This window comes from Neomonachus schauinslandi, chromosome 1, assembly GCF_002201575.2.
Source record: "Neomonachus schauinslandi chromosome 1, ASM220157v2, whole genome shotgun sequence".
Taxonomy (NCBI): Eukaryota; Metazoa; Chordata; class Mammalia; order Carnivora; family Phocidae; genus Neomonachus; species Neomonachus schauinslandi.
In genome coordinates, this window is record NC_058403.1 from 194133005 (window position 1) to 194157633 (window position 24629).

Consider the following 24629-nt stretch of genomic DNA (forward strand, 5'->3'; position numbering starts at 1 on the left):
AGCAGGCTGGGAGCTGGGTTGGCCATCCTCCTCCAATCACCTCTTCTCCAGTCCTGCCTGGCCCAGATGGCCCCAGGGCCTTGGGACCTCATGCCCCTGATTGGGCCAGGATGGGAGAGACAAGTGGGGTTCCAGGGCCCCGCTCTGGGGGCAGGAATGGGATGAGGAAGGGTGGGACACACAGCTGGCTCCCAAAGCAATCCCAGGTCCTCGTTTGGCAGGGCTCCCTGAGGCAACCCCCACTTGTCTGAGGACATGAGCACACTATCCACCACCGGGGGACACCTCCCACAGGCCTTCCCCCCGCGGACCCTCTTGGTGAGACCCCCCCCCCAGCCCCCACCCTATGCAATCGCAGACTCTAGGGTTTACCTCACAACAGACTGCAGCTTCGGCTGGGACATTGCAGACCTGCAGGAGGCAGAAAGCCAGTGAGCCAGGGTGCCGCACGTGCCCTGAGGCTCAGGGTGCAAGCCCAGCCCTGCCCAGCCCTATCGGAGGGCCCCCTCCCACCCACCCTGTGCCAGCACTCGGGGGCCAGCCCACCAGCACCACCCGAGCAGAGCCGCTCCCTTGCCCTCCATGCCCTTCTCTCTCCTTCCTTTCCCCCGCTGCCCCTAGGAGCTCACCTTCCTGCTTCCCTAGGGGACCCTCTCCCTCATGCCAACCTTGCCCTGGGCCGGTGCCCTGCCGAGACCCCAGTGGCCCTTGAAATAAAAGACCCAGACTGTGTCAAACTCTGCTTTATTGGAATAGAGAAAACAGGCGACAGGAATCACACTCGGTGCTGGCAGCTCTAGGTCCCCTGCCACCACCCCTTTCAGCCCCAAGGCCGGGAGACTCCTGTCCCCATGGGACTCTCCCACTTCACTGGGCCAGGAGAGGCCTCCACTTTGGAAAATTGCACGGGGCGGGAGCTTTTGATGTGCACTACGCTACCAGCTTTACAATTAGCAGCGAACTCCCACAATGACAACACGACTGGACGAGACATTTCGGGGAAGGACACAGAAGAGTAAAGCTGACCCACGGTGCCACTTGTTAATAACAGCCCCACGACAGAAAACACGACACTGGCGCGCCGGCCACACCGCCCCAGGGGGAGGCAACAGAGCCAACGGGAGGCGGATGGCACAGGGAGGCCCCAGAGGGGGCCGGCGCTTTCACTCCCAGCTCTGGAAAGGAGTCACTGAAGTCACTGAATGCACAGTCTCTGCAAGGATGGTCCAACGAGGGGACCCAAAAGGGGGGAGAAACACTTTGAAAAGAACAAAGAAAGCCTGCTTCCCGCCCTGAGTGGACGCCAGGCCGGACATGGCAGGTGGCAAGAGCCGGCCGTGGTCCAGGCTAGCCGGTGAGCTCGACGGGCAGCTCCCGGCCACACAGGGCCTCCCACTGGCGGGCCAACAGTGAGATGAGCTTCTCGCGGCTCTCGGCGCTGGGCACGAACACCTGCCACTGGACCTCACGGCCCTGGCCGGCTCTGGTGGGACCACCTGGCACCTCCCCGAAGTGGTCCAGGGTGACGTTGCCCATGAGGTCATGGCCCTGCACGTCGTCAAACACGAGGGTTAGGGCCTGCGGATAGGTCTGGTAGCCCATGAGCACGCGGTCCAGGTCCCGGACGCGGCGGCCGTCGTCCAGCCGGTACCGGTCTCTCTGCGGTGGCTCTTTGGCGAATTCAGGCAGTGGGTAGTGGACGAAGTCCTCGTCCAGGAGGAAGATCTCAGCGCTGGTGAGCAGGAGCGTCTTGGGGCGCAGCATGCCCCTGCAGCGCCCGGGGGGCGGTGTGCCCACCTGGAAGGCCTGCACATACAGCAGGATGCTGAGGGACGGCGCCTTCTCTGGGTCGGCCACCTTCTGGGCCACAGTGAACGTCAGGTCCCCGATCTCCTCCTCACTGGGGTAGGTGAACTTGACGCGGCTGGAGTGGATCAGCTCGTAGTTTTCCAGCTTCCCTGCAGAGAGGGCGCCCCCCGGGGTCGTAGCCTGGCCTGGCCGGCGCTGGGGCCCAGAGCACCCACGAACCCAAGCCACCCATGATGGCGGGACCAGGGCCTGGCAGAAGCAGGGGAGTGGCTCCAGGCCCCCACGCTCGGGCGGAGACCCACAGGCCAGCAGCTCAGTGCACGGCAGGCACTCGAGACGCCAACTGCCGGGTGGCTGAGAGTTTGCTGGAATGGAGGCTCTGCCGTGGAAAAGCCCACGGAAAAGCCTCGCTGGCTAAGCGGGAAGGAGAGAAAGTGAGCGAGGCAGAGGGGGTTCTGGGCAGAGAGAGGTGCCCTGGGGCCTGCTGCAGCCCGAGCCGGGAGTGGGGGGTACCTGCAGTCTTGTTCCCAAACTCGGAGTAGAAGTCCTTGTCGACAGGCTCGGGGGAGGGTGTGCGCTCTAGTGAGGAGAGCACGCCCATGAGGTGCTGTAGGAAGCAGTGTGTCAGGTAGCTGTCCCGTGTCAAGCAGGTAACCACCTGCATCGGGGAGGAGCCTGTGGGAGAAGGGGCTGGTCACGGCTGCGGGCCGCCTCTCCCCCACCTCATCCCTGCCCCCCCCCGGAGACCAGAGGAAGACCCACGTGGAAAAGCATCATGGGGCCTGGGGAGATAGCTATTTCTCAGGCCGGAAGGGCTGTGACATTTTTCTGGAAAGGGATGCAGAGGCATTAGGGAAAAAGCTTAGCTTTCTCTCTTCAGGAAGTGTGAGTCAGAAACATCCTGCCCGTGAGCCCTGGGCCCACTCTCCCTGCCCGCCAGGCACTCGGCCGCCTCGGTCCCGCCTCGCACTTGAGCCCTGGGGGATTCTGCACGCTCAGCAGTTCCTGAAGCTGCTTCCTCCCGCTCCGGTGAACGGGCTTGTGAGCAGAGATAACTCAGGCTGCGATAACGCACCCACATATGGAAGGTGGAAGCCCACTGGTGACACTGGCCTTCACCCAAAATAGGACAAAGCACGGCAGTCACTCACCCGTCAGCCGGAAATACTGGTCGAAAAGCCCTACGTTGACTGCCTGCAAGTCGCTGAGCTTTAACACAAAGCACTGGGAGATGTGGAAGGGACTGTTGTTGTAGTCTGTGTTCTTCTGATGCCAGAAATCTGCGACGGAGAGACAGGCACCAAGTGTGGTGCCGGGCAAGCACGGGGGTCCCGGGTGCGCAGCTCGGGCCAGCAGGCAAGGAGCCGCCCCTGCCTCTACGGGTGGAAAGCCTCACGGGCCACGCATTCCAGGCTCTGAGCCTTGCCTGGCTTCAGCCGAGGCACCAGGAGCCCTACAATGGGCCACTGGCAAAGGATCCCACTGGGGTCCCACAGGACAGAGGCTGCCCAAGCCCCTCCTCGCCCCCCACCAGCGCCCGGGCCCTGGCCAGGCCCTGCCTTATGTGCTGGTCTTAGGTCTCTCATGGTACCTCCAGGAGAGAATATGGCTGTCAAGGCCCCTTCCTGAGACAAGGGAGGCTTGGCCCAGCACGGCCAAATCCCTGCTGCCTCAGGCCCCGCGGCCTGTCTCCTCGGGCACGTGCTCTGAACTCCCGGGTGCCAGGCCCTGGCACCTACCCTGCAGGGGCTCGGAGAAGTAACGGCGCAGGCCGTCATGCAGCACGAAGTACACGGCCTTGGTGGAGAGCAGCACGCAGGCGGTCACCTCCAGCCCCGGGGTCTGGTAGAACACCACTGAGGACCACATGAGGTGCCTCAACTCCTCGTTTTCCACCTGGACACAGAAGGGCTGGGTCTGGGCCTGAAGCAGAGCAGGGCGGGGGGCACAAAACTCTCTTCCAGGCCGTGCCTGCCTGACAACAGAGCTCTGGGCAGGGCACCCCCCTCTCCCCACCGGTCAGCCCCACGGCCCTGGTGACCTGCACGTCCCAGTGACATGCCCGCAGTCCTGGATGAGGAGACACAGGACCCTCATCACATCTGGTCCATGCATTTATAAACTTGGAAGCAGAGAAAAATGGAAGGGTGGGAGATGTGTGTGGGGCGGGGTGTGTCTGGGGCCCAAGGTGAGGAGTGGCCACAGGGAGAGGGGGTGGCAGAGACAACGGACCGGGGTGGGGCAGCCCAGGACCTGCCCCCCGCGACTCCAGCTTTCTACACGCGAGGGCCAGCCAGCAGGCCCGCTCCGGGCCTCTACCTCGGCGATACTGCCGTGGAAGAGCTCGATGATGGTGCTCCCCCGCAGGCTGGCGATGTGACGGAGGGACGGGCAGGCGGGCAGGTGTGAGGGGAGCTGATTCTCCTCCGACGTGGAGCGGATCAGGTGCTCACTTGGGTACTGAGCGGGGGCCTCCGCCTGCACCTGCGGCTCGGCCGGGGCCGGGGCCGGGGCCGGGGCCTCCACAGAGGCTGGGGCTGGGCTTTCCGCTGGGGACTGCTCTGGGGCCGAGGCCTCTGCTGGGGCCGAAGATGGAAGCGAGGCCTCCCCTGGGCCCAAGGCCTCTTCCAGGGCCGGAGCCGGGCCCTCCACCGGGGCCAGGTCCAAGGCTGGTGCCTCCGTTAGGGCTGGGGCTGGGGCTGGAGCTGGAGCCTCTGCTGGGGCTTCCTGGGGCCGCTGGTCACTGCTGCACCTCCCAATCCCCCGAGAGACACTGTGTTAGCACCGGGATCCCGAGTGGAGAGTCCTATCACACACAACCTCAGAGTGTGATGGAACAAGCACCATGTCTGAGGTCACCCGGGGATGTCATCTCTAGGTTCCCCACAGGAAGCAGAACAAGGGGAAAGTACCAGGCCCTTGCTCTTAGAAGGGAGATGGGTGGTCGGGGGAAAGACAGGCAGTCTGCTACCCCAGGCAGGGACGGCCAGATGTGCGGCCCATGGACTAACAATTCATTTTCAGAAGGTTGTAGAAGCATCAGAAATGCCACTCCAGAGCGCCAACCAAGGTGCCCAGGCCCGAGACCTGAGTGCAACCAGAGGTGACAACCAAAACCAAACGGTCCCTCAGCTTGCCTTTGGGTCCTCCTCAGGCAGCCCAGGCTGTCACCCCACCCCGCCAACATCCACGTGGCCACACTGGGTTTTCATAGGTCTGTTCCAAGCACAAGACCAAACAATGCTCACAACCCTGAAAGCTCAGGTTAGGAGCTGACCCCCGAGGTGGGGAGGACCCTACTACCGGCCTACATGCCTGGGGCCCAGGCTGAGGGGTCTTTTGGACATCCTTTCTGTTGGGATAGTCCAGCTGTCGCAAGAAATCCCTGGGCTCTGCCCCCTCATCCTGCGGCAGAGATGTGTCTGCTGGGATAGAGCAGAGCAGCTGTTTTCTGCATGCAGTCCCCATGGGGGGCAGGTTCCAGCCACGCTTGGGGACAGCGTGGAAATGGGAGACGAGGTGTCACCGCTCGAGGCCCCAGCCGTGGGGGGAGGCCATGGGACTTAAACTGGGCCCAAGAAGGGTACCCGATTCATCCAGGGAGAGGCTGGGAGCCCCTTGGGAACCTCAGTTGAGGGGCTGGGATCAGAGGCAGAAGGTATGAGATGTTGGGGTGAGGACAGCGTTACTACCGTCCACGAGGACAGAAAAGAAAATGAGGCTGTATCTCAAGAGGACAGGAAGACCAACAGATGAAGGGCTTTCTTGCCCACGCTGGGGAAGCCCCAGCATGTGTGAAGCCAGGGGCCAGTGGTAGAAGACAGGCACCCTCCAGGGCACGAGGCCCCTCTGGAGTCTTGGGTGCAGGTGAGCTGAGGGTAGGACCACGGCAGCCCACAGGCCTCCCTCTAGCCTCAGCTCCAGATGGTCCTGACGGAAGCCCAGGCAGGGTGCCAGGGGGGAGGCAGACAGAGGACGCAGGAACAGAGGGAGGAAGAACAGGACAAGACTGCCACGACGTCCCGTCTCCCGAGGCGAGAAGGAAAGGCACTCTGAGCGAGGGAACCGCCCGGCCCTCAAACTCAGACCTCAGACTCTGCTGCTCTCAGCCAACAAGTTCCTCGGGAAAACTCACAGAATTACATGCAAAGAGAGAGCCCCTCAGCGACCCTGTTCTTCCTGAAAAGGGGTAGATGGCTCACCAGCAGAGTAAGGCTTGGCACGGGGTGTCAGAGGGAGCCAAGGGCAATGCTGAGGCTGGTCAGCAGCCGAGGAGGGACAGGACCCAGGCCCACCCTGGGCCCACTCACACATACGGACACGCACAGATCTCCTTTGGAGTGAATGGTCTCAGACTCGGTGCCCGCCCCCAGCCCCCCACCCCAAGAGCCTGTGCTTGGTCTCACCGGGCCCTGTCCTCGGCAGCTTGGCCTTCCACAAGGGGGCTCTGGGACCGGGCCCCGGTTGCGGGGGTCTTGGCAATGACCACGGTCTTCAGGTCCTGCAGCGAGGCCCGTAGCTGGTTGTAGATGCGCAGGAAGTGGAACTTCTCATGGGGCAGCACAAAGATGGCAGTGACAAAGCGGTAGCCCACGAGCAGCTCCAGCACGTGGCCGTCGGCGAAGGCACCCCGCGGCTGGGTGCAGCTGCGCGTGGGGTCCAGCAGCACCGTGGACAGCGGCACGCGGCTGAGCTTGAAGCTGTTGCGGTTGCGACAGTTGTGGGTGCCGCGGTTGGGCATGGGGTTGAAGTCGGCCTTGATGACGTTGAGGTGCTGGGGCGTGAGCAGTAGCCAGTAGGGGATTGCAGCCGACTTGACGGCCTCGGAGGGCGCGCAGCAGGAGCGGCGCACGGCCGAGCAGAGTGTGCAGCTGGCCCACTCGATGTTGCCCGAGTAGTCCCCAGCGGCGGTCTGCACCATGCGCTTGTCGCTGTAGACCAGGTAGACGGGGAAGCAGCCCTGGCTGCGCTCCTGGCAGCCGCCCGCCACCTTGTAGAAGGTGAGCAGCTGGCGGAGGAACTCCTGCAGGCTGGTGTGGCTGCCGTAGAGCACGGGGCTACACAGCATGGCCATGTGCTGCGGGGCGAAGCAGGAGCGCAGGTCGGCGTGGAACTCGTGCAGGTTGGCAGCGTCCGAGATGATGAAGAGCGTGTTCTCGCTGTGCCGCACCTTGAGCACCAGGCACAGCTCCGGCATGAGGAAGCCGAACTCGGTGAGGTCACCGTGGGGGAAGCAGAAGACGAAGCGCAGGGACGACAGGATGTGCTGGCCGCTGCCCCGCGACTCCTGGTGCGGGATCTCGAAGACGGCGACACCGAAGTCGGTGAGCACGAGGCAGGCGGCGAACTGGCGGATGCTGCCCTGCACGTGGATCAGGAAGCACCACAGCACCTTGAGGATGCGGATGTGCTCCAGCAGGAAGTCCTCGTCTGCGCCCAGGGCCCACTCCAGGGCCAGGCGCTCCTCCTCGCCGTCCTCCTCCTCCTCCTCTTCCTCTTCCTCCCCCTGGCCACCCTCCTCCTCTTCCTCCGCATCTGGGGGCCCCATTTCGAAGTAGCGGTTCTCAGCGGCGTCCTCCTCGTCGTCATCGTCATCCTCGCCCTGCTCGCCCTGGCCCTCCTCCCGCTGGTTGGCGGCCTCGATCCAGGCGGGCAGCTGCCGCTCGATGGCCTGCCGGATGAGTGTGCTCAGGCGCTGGATGAAGTCCTGGTTGGTGGCTGTGTAGCCGATACAGGTGAAGGGCAGGAAGATGATCTGGCCAGACCCGGGCACCACCTGAACCTCTGGCTCCGCATGCTCCGGGCTGCGGAGGGAGAGGACAGGTCAACAGCACGCTGGGCTGGGCCAGCCCTACCGCTCACATGCAAAGCCTGCACCCTGGCCTTGACGGACCAGCTCAAGGGTCTCCCAAGCCTTTGAAACAGCTGAGCCCGTGTCCATGAAAGTGCCCCAGTCGGGAGCCGGGGTGCTGGAAGGCTGGGACTGCCAGCTCAGTGAGAGTCTACGGTCCCAGGGCTCAGACCACAGGCGCTTAGCCCTGTCCTACCCACACCACACGGGCTCCCCCAACAAAAGCAACAGAAAGACCTCTCAGTCACTCAGAGGCTGGCTGTGAGCCCCAAAGACAACGAGAGCTCAAGGGCATGAAGTCACTGGTTGACGATGGTTCCCTTCAGGGGCACCCAGTGGCCTCTGGGATGGAAGTCAGGGAGTAAGCTAGGTGGGTCTTAGGACTTTCACATTTGAATGCTAGCTCCTCTTGGGGCACCTGGGTGGCTCCGTCGTTAAGCGTCTGCCTTCGGCTCAGGTCATGATCTTGGGTCCCGGGATCGAGTCCCACATCGGGCTCCCTGCTCGGCAGGGAATCTGCTTCTCCCTCTGCCTCCACCCCCGGCCCCGGCTTGTGCTCTCTCTCAAATAAAATCTTAAAAAAAAAATGGCTGTCTCCTCTTGGCTACTGCGGCCTCCGTGAAAAAGCATATACAGAACTTCTGCGAAGGCTCAGGGGGTGAATACCTCAGGTTTTGGAAGAGCCCATCCACATAATCTTTTTTTAGCAGTGCTTTAAGAATATAACAATCATTCTCAGCTCACAGGCTGTACAAAATAGGTTGTGGACCAAATCGGCCTTGATCTGCTGACCCCTAGTATGGGATAACGTGTCAAACAAACTCCAGCGATTAGGATTTGGAAACAGACCAGAGCCCACCTCGTTGCTGTTTATTTATTTAAAGGAAGAAATAGCTCTGAAGAACTTCTACCAACAGATTGTTAACAAAATCCAACTGGTTCCCACTAGTCCACAGCTGGGCATGTGCAGAACGCCTAGGATGTCTTCTAACCTCTTCCTTACCTCACACCGCCAACAGCTCCGGGTATGTCCCGTAAATCATCAGAAGGTGCCTGACGAAGAAGGACATGCAGTGAGCCCCCTACTTGCTGCAGCCATTTCCTGGCACCTACTGGGTGCCGGACCCTGAGCCAGGCACCCTGCCCCAGCTCACCACCCTGCAGGAAGCTCCTCACCATCCCCACGCTTCTCTCGGGGGCGGATACCGGGGCCCAGAAAGGCCGAGAGAGACTCAGCCAGGTACATGGCAGTGCACTACAGGGCTGAGATTGTGGCCTCTGTCTGGCCCCAGCCCATGCCCCCAGGTCCTGGGGCGGAGCCTCCTGCCACTCTGCAGCTCAGCACGTGCCCCTAGGTCTGGCATCCGAGTGCTCCTCATGCCACCCCAGAGGGTCCAAGTGGACAGTCTAGCAATGCGGCAACTGGCCCGCAGAGATCTCAATGAGCAGAGGCTACGCAGCACCTGGCAAGGCCCTCCCAGTGGTCTCTGGGCAGTGCGGAGGACCTAGGGCCCGGGAACCCCCTACTGTGTGCCCCTGGGGAGAGCGGAGGGAGGAGTGCCAAGGAGTGCTGGGACAGAGCGAGGACTCCGCAAACTGCCCAGGGTCACAGGGCCGTCACCCTGGACTACTGAACACAGGGCTGGATGGAGGCCCAGGAACCAAGCAGAATCCCCACATCACACTTGCCTTCCTCCTCTCTTCCCAGGACAGAGGGAGAAGTTCCAGAACCCTCAGCAGCAGCCACAGAGGAGGTGCTGGAATCAGAGTGTGTCCCAGACTACTAGGGTAACATGCAGGAGCGGGAGGAAGAGCCCAGCATGCCAGGCAACAGTGGAGAAAGTCTTCCTGATGGGCGTGGGACCCAAACCATCCCCACCTAGGGCTTTCTGAACTGCCTTTCCCAGGAGAGTCCACTCATGGCGGGGAAGGGGGGCGGCGGCTAAGGGCCATCTGGATTTGCCCCTAAGGGCCTGGTGAGAGAACTGCCTGTTCCTATTAGCCCCGAGAGAGAGAGACAGACACGAGAAACAGATACGTACAAACACGGACAGACAGACAAGGAACACAAACTGCTCATCACAAAGCAGAGCGCACCAGGCAGCGGCAGCACCTGCCCCAACTCCAGCCAGGCCACCTCCACCTTCCAGCCGAGGCAAATCCTACTTCCGGACAGCCCCCCGCAGGACAGTTGGTCCAGAGAGATAAGCAATCCCCAGAAACAGGAGGGGGGGCATTACCTGTCCGGAAGGGATGGACTCTAAGGAATCAGAGCATCCCCGGGCAATGGGCCGGTCCTCGGGTGTCAGACTGTCCGTGGATGAGAGGCTGCTGGCCAGGGCCTCCTCCTGCACGAACATGATACCTGGAGAGACCAGGGGCGGGCGGGCAGGGTGGGCAGGGAGAGTAGCCATTCAACAAACAGGGCTGGGCCCTCAGGCTTCCGGCAGGACTAGAGGCCTCGTCAGACCCCCTAACCCAGCGACATGGATCACAGAAGAAAACATTAAAAACGGAAATCTTAACCTCGAAAAAAGAACAAATGACTGCTTATCTAACTTCAGGGCAGGGACAGACTTTCTAAGCCTAAATCCAAAGAAGAAATTGACATGTGTGTGACTACGTAACCACCAAACTTCTGTAAGAAAAGAAACCGAAGATAAAAATGAAATGAGAAAAAAAGTACTTTCGATACTTGACAAAGATGTGTGTCTTTGATCTATAAAAGGCTCTTCCAGATAACAAGGATGGAAGCGGGGGCGGGCTGGAAACCCAGTTAGGAGACCGCAGGCATGAGCAGCCGTCCCACAAAGGAATGGCCGTTGGAAAGAACACAGAAAGCAAGGCGCACCCCCACAAGGAACCGCAGAAGGGCGAGTCGAAACATGACCTCAGTTTTGCCTCGCTTTGGCAAAGGTCTGACAGCCTGTTCTGGCCTTGGCCTAACTGGGCAGAGGCGGGCAGTGGGCACGAGCTGGCCTGCCTGCTGGAGAGCAGTGTGGCAGTATGTCCATCAAGAGCCTTCAACGTGTTCACTCCTGGAACCTCTTTCTAGGAGAATGACTGAACTTGGCCCCCCACCCCACTAACACATCTCTGCGAGCTTCACAGACATGCGAGGGCTCAGGACCCCTCACGCACAAGGCCGGGCCTCCCCGCAGGCTGTTTTCCTCCGGGGCTGGCAAGGACAAACTGTGCTCAGCACCCATGGCCCGTTTTCCACAGGACACTCCCTGCTGACCCTCCACGGACAACAGCGCACTGACTCATGCACCCCAGAAACACCCGGCGTTCTTAAACCCTGCTGAGGCTGTGCGATGAATACAGCTTGCCTGGGCCTGTTACTTCACTCCATTTTCCACAGTGGTGGAGGGTAAAGACTTTTTAAAAACCTTTTCCTAAATGTAGCTAGCTGGGAGAACGCTGAACACCGACCCCCAGTTTCAGAGGTCTGAAGGAGCCCAGGGCTTGCCTGGCTTTGCCACCAGTCACCATGGTTCAGTGAAATGACTGAGCTCCAGAGATCCCGGGCCCTTGTGCAGCTCAGCTGCCCCCCAGGGACAGGACAACTCATGCAGCCCAGGTGCTCTGCCCACAGACTAGCCGAGCCCAGAGCCCGAGCCCAGAGCCCGAGCCCAGAGCCCCAGCCCCACGCCCCGAGCGAAGCAGCAGGCACTATGCGCAGGCAGGAGGGCGGCAAGCGCGCAGCCATGCACGAGGCGCGGTTCTCGCCTGGAGTCCACCCCCCCCTCTCCTCCCTCACACGCAGATTCTCTCTTCCCTTGAGGTTCACCTCACACACTACCTCCACTGCAAAGCCCTCTCTGCTCTAGACATGCCTCTCCCTTCTACAAACGCCCCCACGCCATCCTGCCCTCGGGCACAGCAGCTGACCTCCCCAAGAGGCTCCAGGTTCCTTAGGGGCACTGTCCTGGTCATCTGGAATCGCCCAATAAGGACGCAAGGAAGGGAAGCCCTTACTGACCATTCCTGACGAGCCAGGAGCAGCGTTAAGCGCTTCCCCAGTATTAGCTCATGCACGCCTCTCATTATTTACCACAGTTCATCAAATCTAAGATGCGTGGATGGGGCGCCATCTTGGTCTTAGCGGGTGTCCACGGAAGGCGTTCGCAAGACTCCATCACGAGTACCAGCTGGCTGACAGCGACTATGAGACGCCATGACTGAAAGACGCATCTCAGTTTCAGAGAAGTCACGGTGGAAACGGGTGCATCTTAGAATCGATGAAGTAGGGTATGTCCACTTCACAGTTGAGAAAACAGAGCTTCAGAGAGGCTGCACGTTGCTTGAAGGCACACGGCCAGGGAAGCTGGGATGCAAACTGAGCTGCCTCCCTCCCGGGTGCCTGCTCCTAACCACTTCTCTATGGACCTGGCTGAAGAATCAACTCTGGCATTTCGTCCGTCAGCCCCTACTGGCCACAATCCTCCATGGCTCCAACAAGCTGGCTAAAAGCTCCTGAGACAACCAGAGGCCTGGTGTTAACAGGATAGCACCCAGTTTATTCACAAGTATATTTACGTCTACAGGGGGGAGGAGGCTGGGAGCAGAGCTGCTCCCTTTGGGAGAAATCCTGGCCCATCCAGGCAAGACCCTGGATGGGTAGCACAGGGCTGAGCACAACCCTCTGCAGACTCCTCCACCTTAGTGAGAAAAAGCAATCTTTTCTTGCCGCTACCCACCCACGCCCTGTTTGGAACTGAGGAAATGTGGACGGGCACAGTCTTTCTGCTTCCTTCCTGGCCCATGGACTGTACAAACAAGTGGTCAGGGTCACTCAGAGGATGAGACGAGAGGCATCAGAGTGCCTACATGGGGCCCGAATTCTGTTGTTTCTCACAGAAAGGAAAGAGATGTGCACACAAAGACATCCACTACAGTTTTATTCATAAGAGGTGCAAATCTGGAGACAACGTCTAAATGTCTGGTAGCCGGGAAAGAGGTGGGGGGGTGGGGTGTACAGACTACAGTGAGCCAGTCTGTGACACGTCCCTGGGAGCGGGGCAGACGCCTTCCTGCCCACCCAGGGGCTGCCTGCAGCTGCAGCTCTGGGGGCACACACCTCATGTCCCGCCCCCACGGGCTGCGCTCTCCTGGCTGGTTCTCCGCTTGCTCGTTCACTCACACACTCACTCGTTCATCGATTCGACAAACGCTGACTGAGAACCGGCAGGTGCCCGGCCTCGAGGACCAGCCACATCTCCCCGTCCCCCCGAGGCCTAGTCCCACGGCTTCTCCGCAGGCTGGCGGGTGCTGTGATGGGGCAGGCACTGGTGGCCCCCAAGAGGGCTTTGGCCCGGCGGCAGGGAAGCTTCTTTGCAGGGATACAAACCCCCTCCCCCTTTCATGGAAAAAAAAAACCCAACAAAACCCCCCCCCCCAGAATTTCTCAGTCAAGAGTGTTACAAAAGCAGACTGACAATTACTCTGGCCCTTACTAACACCACCGTTCCGTTCTCGTGAATTCTCTCTCCTACCTCAGGGTCGTGACCCTGGTGAGCTGCCTGCCACAGGCATCGCGGTTCAACCTGAGCGCGTCTCCTTTCTCCCCCCGGCCCCCCCGCGGGATGGCAGCAGAGTTCGTACCACAGCCCGGCCCCCCTCGCGCCCTCTGACGCCTGTCACACGCCATGTTTTGTTAGCATGAATAATGCTGCAGTTCCCCATCAACTTATCCCACTCAGATAAAATCCCCACCGGCGGGATTACCAGGTCAAGGGGTGGGAACGTTTTTCTGGCTCTTGAAACATAGGGTCAAACTGTTTTCCCAAGACCTCACACCAAGTTCTGCGTCTCCAGGAGCCCGGGCGGGTGGGCGGCGTTCTTTCCTGTGTGTCCCGAGCCTTGGCTCCACTCGGGACGGCACACCCTCCCCTCTTCCGTGGGGGCCGGGCCAGCAGACACTCTCATGGGACCTGCTTCACTCACTCATCTCCGAGGATGCCTGGGTTCAGAGGTGAAAGCCCTTTGAAAACGCTAAGACAGTGGGCAGGTGAAGGGAACTGGTCTTCCACGGGTCCACGGACAGCCCATCTCGGCCCCACACACACAGTGTTTGGGGCTGGATCACACCGCAAGAGCCACAGAGATGAGGCAATGATAAAAAAAAGCTTCCTACACAGGGGTCGGGGTGCCCAATTCAGGAAAGTCACCGGGCCTGGCCTCCCGTTAGCAAGGAGCCAAACTGCCCCTGCTGCCTGTGGGGGGGCAGCGGCCCCGAGCCTGTTCAAAGGGGGGCCCCGGGCCCCCCCCCCCCCAGAAACCCTTGGGCTCCTATGGGAACCGGATGTGGGATTGAGGCCAACTGGGGACCCTTGCTAAGCAAACCACAGAGCTGAAACCAAGCCGGCACCCCCCCCCCCCACCGCTACCCCAAGAGGTGCCGCCTATAGACAGCACCATGCCCTCCCTGTGTCTGAACCCTGCCGGCACCTCCCCCCGAGCCCAGCCGGGCGCCCAGGCAGGCCGTGCCACTCTGCTAGCTGGCAAGACACATACACAATTACCTTGGTTGGAGAGGATGGGCTGGGGCAGGGAGGCGGCAGTAGGAGCCACGCTGGGAGGGGAGCCACTGGGTCGGACGCAGGGGGCAGCTGAGAGCCGGGAATCCTCAATGATCTGAGGAGGAGTGCTCAAGTCAGCTCCGGGGGAGGAGGAAGGAGCTCCCAGCTCTCACAAGCGTGGTGATGGTGAAGGCGGTCCCACCTGGTCCACACAACCCCGCATGGCAGGTGACGCCACCGCCCGCCTCGAGTAGGGGAGAACAGAGGGGAGGACGCTTGCCCAAGGTCAAGCAGCCAGGACATGGAGGGGTGCGGCCAGGACACAGGGGCCCTGAGTGCTCCACGGCCCGGTCCGGCTCTTCACCATCACTCCTGTCACCTCCCACACAAAGACCCACCTTCTTCTCCAAGTTGTTCAGCTTTGACTTGACCTCCTTGGCTTTCTGAATTGCTTTTAGCACTTCCACAGTGTCCAGCTCCTTCTCTGTGGTTGCTGTGTTGTCCAGACAGACCTACAGAATTCAGGGAGTGGCCATCAGCACAGGGGTTGACGGAGCAGAGTGGAAGGGGCCCCCCGCCGAGGACACAGGAGGCCAAGGGAGGCTCTGCCCCCTGGCAGGTGAGCTCTTCACCCCCCATGGAAGTGACCCGGGAGCTCCCACACTGCCCGGGCCATTTCTGGGAGCCCCACTGCGCACAGGGGGTACAAGAGGCACTGTGACGGCCTCTCGGGTGGCTGGGGTGGGGGAAGGTGGTGACCTGAACCAAGCCCTGAATTATGGCAAAACTCCAATCAGTGGGAACGAGGGGAGGGCCTCTGGGCTGGGGACCTGGGAGGGCAAAGACACGGGGAATAGGAATAGCAGACAGGTGGGGACCCCCATCTGCAAATCAGGAGGGGACTGTGACTAGCAAGCAGTGAGGGCTGGTAGTGTGGTCGACGGAGGACAGTCCCAAGGGCCCGTGGAAGAGCTGTTGCCATGGCATGCAGCCGGGGGGGGGGCAGGGGGCGAGGACATCTGTGAACACGGTCTTGGTGATGGTGTGAAGAAAGGGGCGCTGGGCTATGAAAAGAGATGAGGAGGGTGGCAGGGGGAAGGAAGCAGACAAGACGCCCAGGTATCTTCTGGCCTGGGATCTGGGGAGAAGGGGGAGAGGCCTGCTCGAGAGCAAAAGGACGGGTGAAGCCGGCTGAGGGTCTGTGTGGCTGGCATGGCAGCAGGTGGCCAGATCGCGCACGGCAGGCAGCAGATACTGGCTGGAGCGCACGGCAAAGGTGGGCAAACCCTTTAAGGTCTGCCGTCTACAAAACACAGTGTGGCTTTAACAGGCTCAAGACAGTCCCTCCACCCTGGGTCTGTGCCTGCTGGCTGGTGGGGAGCCCTCCTGGCCCGAAGCTCTGACAGAGGCGACAGGACAGAAGCCAGCAGGCACCAGGGCCACCGGCGCCCCCACAGAAGGGGCAGGGCAACCTCCCCCTGGGGAGGCAGCAGACTTCCCGGAACCGTCCTTCTGAAGCAGGGAGGCAGAGGACAGTGGACATCACCTCCGGCGCGGCCTGGGAAGAGCCAGACTCCATCCAGGCCGTCTCTCTGACAGAGCAGAGCTGCCCAGCAGCTTACCTCGGAGGCCCTCTCTCCGAACTGAGCCAGCACCTTGGTTCGGTAGTCAGGGATGATGCTCAGGGGGTTGTTCAGCAGGGCCACGTGCTCCAGACACGGGAGGCTGCCGATGCTCCTGACCTCCTCCATCTGCAAGAAACGAGTTCCCTTCCCTCATCCCTTCTCTGAATGCTTCGGCAACAGGCCAGCACGTCGGAGGGCCTCTTTTCAACGCGAGACAGCTCTACCGTTCTTCTTCAGGTCCACGGACCTGAAGGCTCACCTGCTCAATCCTGTTGTCGCGGAGGTCCAGGTTGACCAGGGAGTAGAGCTTGTGCAGGCCGCTCAGACTCTCCAGGAGGTTGCCCGCCAGGCTGAGGGTCTTGATGTTGCCCAGTTTGGTGTGCACCCCTTCCAAGGAGGAGAGCTTGTTGTAGGACAGGTCCAGGTGCACGAGGCTGCAGAGGTGCTGCAGGGGCATCGGGAATAGGACACAACCGGTTCGGCCAGGCTCCCGAGCAGGCGGGCTGCCACGAACACGCGGCGGGCCTCCCACCCTCCAACGCCCACCTGCCCCGGACAGCTATTGGCAAGGGCCAGCCCTGCTCCCCCGTGGCACCCCCTGCAGAGGCATCTCGGCCCACAGGGGAGGGGCCAGCTGTGAAAATCAGGCTGTCTGTCATCGTGCTGGAGGTGTACCGTCTTCATCACACTCAATTTATACTTCCGCGTCTTTTCCCCACTCTTCGAAACTAGAGCAACAATCGCCCAGTGCGTCACTGAAACCCTAAGGGGACACCAGCAGACCCCGCCTTTACAAACCTCCCGTGCACCCAGACACCTTTTAGGGGCCTCAGAGAGAAAACCCCAGGGGATGGCCAAGCTCCCAGGGCAGCATCAGCCTCCTGAACTCTCAGGAGAACAGGACCTCAAGAAGCCCACAGAAGGTGGTCTGTAAGGACATGAATTACCTGCAGGTTGTCCACGACCAGCACTCCATTGTGACTCAGGTCCAGGAACTCAATCTTTGGGATCAGTTTCTTGAGAAAGAAGAGAGATACGTGAGGTTACCCTAGGACGCAGGACCCTCGGTGGCCCCCGTACCTGGTGGACAGACACTGTGAGATGCTTCTTCCTGACCACGGACGCCCCAGCCGGACAGCTCTGTGGGGCCGCTGCTGGGACACCTCCCATGCCCACCCAGCAGCCTGTCCCAGGGGCACACGGGGCCCCCAGTGCTGAACACAGGCCACTGTTCCTAAAGAAGCCCTGGCTTGTGAAAAGGACAGTGGCAAGGTCCCAGACGGGGAAGAAATTTCATCCCTCTTCTTCAGCCCTACCCAACCCCACCAAAGAGTGCAAATACAGGAATCGCTCTCCTCTTGCCCAGGTACTATCTGCATGTCACTCTTATGGGGGTGTGTCTGGCATCTATGGAGTGATTTTCCACTCCACTCCCTGGGAGTAAATGTCCGCACTTACTATGTTTCTCTATCAAATGTGCATGCGATCAATATGCTTCAGTGGGCTCTAACCACCACCTCACCTATTTTAAGTAATCCCACTTAGAAATTAACTTAAAAACTTGAAGCAATGCACAGAGCACTGGGTAGAGGTTTTCCATGGTCCTTCTGAAAAGGCCAAGTTGAATACTCAACCTCAGGGTGGGATCAGGCCAGAGAAGCCCCCCCGCACCTGCAGCTGAGAACGTACCACAGACTCGTCAATCTCGGAGATGCTGTTGTGGCTCAGGTCTAGAGTGGTCAGTGCCTGCCACGTGGGGATGACAGCAGTCACAGGGCCTTCCAGGGCTGTGCCTTCTGGCTCCCACTCATCAAATTCCGAGGCTTCGGGAACAAGGACTTCCTGTGTAAGAACATCTGTTGAGCACCACAGTTGGCCCTCACACAACACAATCATTGCAAAATTTCAGGAAGGGCTTCAGCACATTTAGCATGTGGAAGTGAACTTGCATTAAAATGGGCTTCAGTTCATATGGCTTTCCCCGATTGTGAAATATTTGAAAAGCTTAGCAACCTAACAGCCACTTGCAATGTGTTCTGACCCTGCCTCCTTAGCAAATGCTTTTCAAATCCAGAAGAGCCTTTTGCTCTGTGGTGCTGCCTTTTCTGGCTTAAACCTCAGGAGCTGAAGATCAGAATTCATGGTGTTTCCAGGGACCAGTGCTTTCCCAGTGAGGAAATGGTCCCCACTGAGGACAGTAGGCGATTACTGCCCATTACGTCACAGGGGAGCAGCAGGGACACAGGGGCACTATCAGAGGGCAGGAAGGCAGGCCTCCCTGTTTTGGCAGTTGATGCCCAGAAGACCTCTCCTCCCTTGATGGATCCACTTGGGCCCTTTCAGCGAGGCCGCAGGGAGCGCCTCGGAGAGAAGCCGGGTTGCCCAACACCCCAGCTCTTTACACAAGCCCATCTCAGCCAGCGGCCTCAAGATTTCACCAAACTCAAATCTGGATCAGACGCTGGAAGTCACAGAAGTAGCCACTATGTTTGCTCTATACCCACAGAAGGATTTTAACATTGATAAGATGTAATCCATAGAAAGGTAAACAGAAAAGAAACCCCTTACTTTCTCAATTCGAGTATTTCTGTTGCTCACACACAAACGAGAGTGAGCAGCATTTCCACAACCTGGCCTGTCTACCTCAAGGCCTCTCAGGGCAAGACACAAACAAGTACGAAACCAGGGCTTCTTAAGCTTAGAGGAACACTGATATCAATCTAATGAACATTCTGTCCCTTGCCACTACTTAGCAATTAGCAAAACCAGTGACATTTTTGGGGGGTGGGGGTAGGGAGACCCGGTTCCTTCAACTCTCTTGTTTAACAGTGTGGATTTCTGACGAAGACACAGACCACAGCGTCCCAGGGACTGTCAAGTGGTGGGAGGATTCGCATGAGTGTGCAGCCGCCCAGCGGGCAGGTCCAACCTCCAGTGTCCGGCAACAGCTGGGACGCTCACACTGGCCCTCAGCACGGAGGAGCGCGGCACGTCAGCGCAGGACCATGCCCCGGCAGGAAACGGGTGGAGCTCACCTTCATAGAGGTTGCGGAGAAGCGGACGCTTATTGTGGCTAGGGTGGGCTTTGACGCGACGAGTCCCCGGATGTGCCTGGCACCACAGTGACTTATCTGGAACAAAAAACAGCTGCATCTCAGAAAAGGCTGTGAGGGCTGACTAGGGCTTGGCAGGTGGACAGGAAAAGCGAGCCCTGGAAAGCACAACTTGAGAGCAAAGGGCCTTGGGCACACAGTGAGTACGATGGGCCCTCTTGCTCACCCAGCCCTGCTTCGCTGGCCTTGGTTGTCCTGTAGCGAGGAGGGAGGGCTACACGCCCAAGCACGCCCATGAACGCTACCCACCTACAGGCCCCAACTGTGGGGCCTCACCCTGCGAGCAGAGGCTGAGTTAGGCACTCCTCTAACTCCCCGGTCCTTCCTCAGCCAGCTCTGGTGGAGGCACACACCATAGGTTCCCATCAAGGGATGTGGTCCTCAAGGTGTCTGGGACTAGCCCAGAATGGTGCAGGCAGAATAGTCCCATGGGTAGCAGAGGCTCTGGAGTTAGACTTGGCTGAATTCAGATCCCAGCTTCCCCTCATTGACTGTGTGGTCCTGGCCAAACTTCCTTACCTCCCGAACCCTCAGTTTTCTGAATAAAAATACCCATTTCATAGGGCTGTTGGGAAGCTTCCATCGAGAAGCGTCCATCAGGACACAGGGCTGAACACAGAAGGCACGCTCCAGAAATAGATGCTTTAAAGCATTTTTAAAAATTATCCGTTACTGAGGCCCCTTGCATTTAAAAAATGTTAACAAAACTGACATCGTGAACCCAGGAATTTGGTAGTGAGTAACACAAAATATTTCCTGCTAGGTGTGGGCACACCGGAGGGCAGAGAACCCTCAATGCCCTCTGTGGGTGTGCCCTGGGAGGCACATATTTGGAACTGGCTCTGCCTGACCCTCAGGACACCCTCCCAGCACTTCAACTTGAGCCATGAGGAGAAAGAGCCAAGTGCTGGAGCTCCACCCTGTCCACACGCTGCCTGTGCCCAGAGCAGACATGCAGACCAGCCAAGAGCAGTAGAGGCCCCTCTCTCTCCAAACCTTCAGATGGGCCTGACTTGCCTAGCGGGGGTCTGTCACATACTGACAAACACGGAAGCAACAAGGCCTGATGGGTAAGCCCAGACACACTCTCTAGCCACAGTAATCAGAAGCAAGACCACACCCGCGTGGGCTCAGCCCCGCCTAGACTCCAGGGGTCCTGGGTCTTACCTCCACCTGGTGAAGAGCCTTGAATATTGACAGATCAAAAGGCAGGAGTTGCTCTTGAATGTTGCTGGTTCCAAATGGTCCTTCTGTGCCAGAAACCTGTGGCCAGACACAGGGCTTGAATCAGGGACGCTGCTGCAAGTGCTCCCTGGCCACGTTCGTGGGGGGATGTTGCAGCAGCTGCAGACCTGACTCGCGGCTCTGCCGGGCTACGTGAGGCGCAGGAGGCATGTACCTCCACTGACCACTTGCGTGGTCAACAGAGCAGGCTAAAGCCAAAGTTTAAAGCAAGGGGACCCCGGGTCACGACTGCCCCCTGGTGCTCACTGCCAGAAGTGCAGTGCCAAGAACACCAAAGGTGGCCTTCCAGGTCCCAGGGCCCATTCAGCCACCTTCACACACACTGCCAGCCAGTGAGCTCTTCGGCCCCACCTGGGCTCCATGCCCACAACCGAGAGGCTCTCCAAGCTGCCACAGCTTTACCTTCAAGTACTTAAGGCGACAGGTGAAGTCCAGGATGTGCCCGAGGTCAGTCTTGGCGTCCCCACTGGCACACGTGGGCTTTCCGTGGTGCAGCTGCTCAGTGACCGCGTACAGCTGCAGGGGCCCGATGGCAAAGACCTCGCCAGCCCCCAGGAGCTGTTCTCCTGCAACAGCCGTGCCCCCAGGGTGAGCGCCCGGCCCCAGCCCCACTGTGCAGCCAGGGCGTCTGCCCCCCTGGCCAACAGTTAGCAAGCATGAGGCAAGCACCCTCAGGACGAAGCCATGGTCCTGAGCTCACGCTGGGCACAGGGCAGACCCAGGACACACGATTACAAAGGAGGGAAGGGCCCTGAGAATGTGCGACTGGGGAGCCTCCCCGAGGCGAGGCCGAGTCAAAATCTGCGGCACTGAGCTGGGACCAAGCCGGTGTGAGGCATGTCGGGGCAGCAGACCCACGCTACAACCTGCACACAGCCCGAGGTTAGGTGGGGTCTAAGGAGCCAGCCCAGCGCAGGACCTGCGAGCAGGCGGGGTTCTCAACAGTCCTCACTCTGCTCCTCCCGGCCAGGCACCCTCTTGTCCTCAGTGACCTCATCGGCACCGCCTGGAAGGAAGGCGGGGAGATGCCCGACACGAGGCTGAACAGCAGGAGCGCTCACTACACGTTAGCTACTGTTACGAGGCTCTTTGGCAGGGTCATGACCCAGGACTCGCTTCTGTTTGACGTCTCAACTCTCTCAGGTAAGGACAAAGCAGGTGCAAGATGGCAGCAGGTCACCCACCTTCCAGAACTCCACCACAGGGCTTTGGACTAGATCCTGAGCCTGGGGTTAGCCCCTGACACAGGGACTCAAGAGTCCTAAGGTAAAAGACCACAGCTTCTTAGACCTGGCTGCCTGTAGGGCCAGTGGGCAGGTAGACAGGCAGGCTCGGCTGTGGACCAGGCCCAGGGATTTGAGCAACCCTGGGGAGGTGGGCCCTGGTGAGCACTCGTTGGCAGGAGTTCCGTGCCACCCTGGATCCCGGCTGCCTGACAAGTCTGGGCGAGTGGCCACGGTTTTGGGACTCCCGGCCACATACCTTTTTCAAAGAGTTCCTCAGCCAGTGCCGCAGTGATGCCGTTTATCTCCTGCAGAGAAATCAACCCGCAGTTAGAGTTCCCCTGCCCCCAGGCCCTCAGACTCACATTCCCGGCCATCTACTCTCTCTGTTGCTGCAACGTCAACTCTCTAGAAAGCTAATAAAACAAACAGAGCTTGTAACATACGACAGGGGAGAGAGTAAACTATCAATCAAATTGCCCAGGAGGGGAAACGGAGTATCTCCAGTCCTGTGGACATCTGGAATGTCGCTTCAAAGGAAGAACAGGAACGGACTATCGCGGCAACTCAGCACACACAGGCCCTGGCTGTGGCACAAGGCCTGGGAGGCTGGCCAAGCCTGGCGATCCTGGCAGTCAGCTGGGAAGCCAGCAGCCCCCAAAACTGGCCCCAGAGGATCCCGGGAGAGGGCGTGGCTGAGAGGAAGTCCTGTTTCTTCTGAGAGTGACCGTTTCTACTTTCGTTCATGTTCCAAAGGTGCCTTAAGAAAGTGAGTGCTGGCTCTCTGCCTGTGCTCATCCTTCAAGCCTTGCAACAGTCCCCATGGCCCCAGGGTCCTAAGAAAGAGGCAGGAAAGGACTTCCTTTCAGGAGGCTTGAAAGAGTAAGCCGTCAGTCACATTCAGAGCTGGCGTGCTGGGATCTACACCATGGTGGGCAATGCCTGAGCGCCTGGCTCACTCCACCGCCCCAACGCCCCATGCGACGAAGATGGCATCCTGAACCCCGTTTCACAGATGAGCAAACTGAGGTGGAGAGTTGCTGTACTCTCCAGTGTTACATGGCCAGGAAGCAGCAAAGCGACTTGGCCTTGAAGTCTATCTCTGTACATAAGCCATTGCCTCGGCACTTTCGTGTGTGATCCTGGGGATGGCAGGACCCCACGGCCCCCAGCCCGACATCGGGCAGGTAAGAATTTTAACGAACTGACAGATGGCAGCCAACGGGACTTTTGGTAAACAGGCTTGGACGGAGACCACGCGGTTGCCTTCATGACTCATGGGAACATCTCGGCCACAAGGACGTGCGATTCACATGTTGATGGGACTCAAAAGGCACCAGGTTGCAGGAGACAGAGTGTCCTTTTCCTGTTTTTCTTTGTGGTTTGTCTCCTTATCTTTCATACATGATGGATATGCTGACGGTTGTTTATATGCTGCAAATATCTTCTCCCTGTCATGCAGGCCTCTTACCTTTGTGGCGGTTTTCCTGACACACAGAGATGCTTCATCTTTATAAAAGTTGTTTAATATGTGATTCTTTTCCTTTGTGACTTCAGGGCTCTTCCCCCATCCCAAGATTATAGAGATATTCCTCTTTTTCTTTTAATACTTTATGCTAGCTTTTAAAAATGTGTTTATTTCTTTAAGCTGCTCAAAATTCAGTTTACGCACAGTGTGAGAAGAACCCCCCTTCGGCATCACAAGTGGACAAAAAGCCCAGTGTGGGGGCGGAAATGAGCAAACACAGCCCCAGCGTTAAGAAGCACAGGGTCTGGCAAGATCCAAGGTCAGATGCAAAGGGGCCATCAGGACAACACAGGCTCTGAGCAGGAGAGGGCTCCAGGTAGGGAGGAGAGAGGCTCTCCGTTCAGGCCGAAGTTCAACTTCAGTCTCTTACAACGACCTAAACTCAATTTAGTTTCCCTGACTGCAGTAAAGAACTGAAGATTAGTAAGAGCCTGGAATGATCCAAACGCTCATTTCTCTACCAACAGTTTTAAGCACCGTGGCTGGAGTCTAAGTCAGCACTTCCCCAGCCCGCTGCTGTGAGCATCACCTGGTCAGCCCTGAAAGAGGCAGGTTCCTGAGCAGCAACTCTCTGGCCCGTGCTAGTGACGCTGGGGCTCCCAGAAGGTCTCCCTCGGGAAGGGGCTCCCTGCCCTCCATCCACACCTAACAATGTTACATTTCTTCGGGCAGCTGCCCTCAACACCCCCTCAGGGGACAAGGCTGGCATTTCTGGAAAACACAGAAAGCTGCAAGATAGCGACGGTCAAGGGCTGATGCTAAGCGGAGAGGAGGTTTTTTACTTCTGAGCAATCTAAAAAGCAAACTATGTGACAATTGCTTTCCGCTCTTCCGGGCACAGGAAGTGCACGCTGCTGTTACACTGTCTACTTTTGCAACGCTACCTAGTTTCCCAGGCTCGTCTCCCCCTGCGGAGACTTCATCAGAGAGAACACAGGGATGCCTCGGCCCCTGAGTTTACGGTACAAGTCTCCTGAGAAGAGAATTTTGTTGGCCTCCTCAGAGTTCTGGTTAAGCCAGCCTTGCATACAGAGCAAACGTGTGCAGAGTCAGTACCCCCCCAGTCTAAGTCACTACAGATTCTGCCAGGAGGTCACCTGTGCGGACAGGTGACCCCCCCACACCTCACCCAATCTAGGCAGAAGGGACCTAAAGTGCTTCGGGGTGCCACAAAGGTCTGAACTGAGAAGCATTTTTTAAAAAAGACATTCTTTATACCTCAAAAAAAAAAATGCAATTAAAATAAAATTAGCTACACTTAAAAAAACCAGTAACACCCATCCCTAAATGGGTTATAGACCCGTCAGTCGGGCGCCTGCCAGGATCCTGAGTTGAGCTGCATACAAATGCGCCATGAACTGGTCAGGCTGTAGCTCGGCGGCTGCCACTCAGAGAGCAGAGCCCGCGACCACGTACACCCTGAAGCACCTGTGCCTATGCTCAAGGAGTAACCCTGGGCCAGCCCAGCACTCCTGCTGGGAGTGTACTCGAGCACAGAGCCCTTGGTAATGGGGCACAGACAAGGGACTCCCATCACATGGCACTGTGTGGTTCACACACACATGCTAAGGGTCAGGGGTGGGGAGGACCCTATGTAACTTTTATTTCATGGCCGTGATGAGGCATTCTAGCAAGAGTCAGGTATGTTATGTGCAATTTGGCTTTAAGTAAAAATTCCCTACTGAGAGATTCAAGCCTCAAGTTTCACTGG

The 24629-nt window shown here is 58.8% G+C and overlaps 1 protein-coding gene across 3 annotated transcripts in view; it reads right to left on the minus strand.

Moving 5' to 3' along the window:
- Nucleotides 1-734: 734 nt before the first annotated feature.
- NISCH (nischarin) overlaps nucleotides 735-24629 on the minus strand; it is a 32896-nt gene continuing 9001 nt past the window's right edge. Inside the window, exons 4-22 of one of the 3 annotated variants that reach the window (XM_044921505.1) lie at nucleotides 21650-21698; nucleotides 20570-20733; nucleotides 20090-20185; nucleotides 18845-18940; nucleotides 17499-17651; nucleotides 16757-16825; nucleotides 16069-16254; nucleotides 15807-15935; nucleotides 14583-14696; nucleotides 14188-14299; nucleotides 9901-10025; nucleotides 8664-8713; nucleotides 6216-7613; nucleotides 4336-4555; nucleotides 4129-4287; nucleotides 3549-3705; nucleotides 2961-3089; nucleotides 2323-2484; nucleotides 735-1958 (exon numbers count right to left, since the gene is read on the minus strand). In XM_044921505.1, coding sequence (XP_044777440.1) covers nucleotides 1348-1958; nucleotides 2323-2484; nucleotides 2961-3089; nucleotides 3549-3705; nucleotides 4129-4287; nucleotides 4336-4555; nucleotides 6216-7613; nucleotides 8664-8713; nucleotides 9901-10025; nucleotides 14188-14299; nucleotides 14583-14696; nucleotides 15807-15935; nucleotides 16069-16254; nucleotides 16757-16825; nucleotides 17499-17651; nucleotides 18845-18940; nucleotides 20090-20185; nucleotides 20570-20733; nucleotides 21650-21698 — 4179 coding nt within the window. In that variant the 3' untranslated portion in view covers nucleotides 735-1347. Of the gene's footprint in view, nucleotides 1959-2322; nucleotides 2485-2960; nucleotides 3090-3548; nucleotides 3706-4128; nucleotides 4556-6215; nucleotides 7614-8663; nucleotides 8714-9900; nucleotides 10026-12697; nucleotides 13626-14187; nucleotides 14300-14582; nucleotides 14697-15806; nucleotides 15936-16068; nucleotides 16255-16756; nucleotides 16826-17498; nucleotides 17652-18844; nucleotides 18941-20089; nucleotides 20186-20569; nucleotides 20734-21649; nucleotides 21699-24629 lie in introns of those variants that run through there. The other 2 variants (XM_021694882.1, XM_021694885.2) reach the window with 2 other exon arrangements.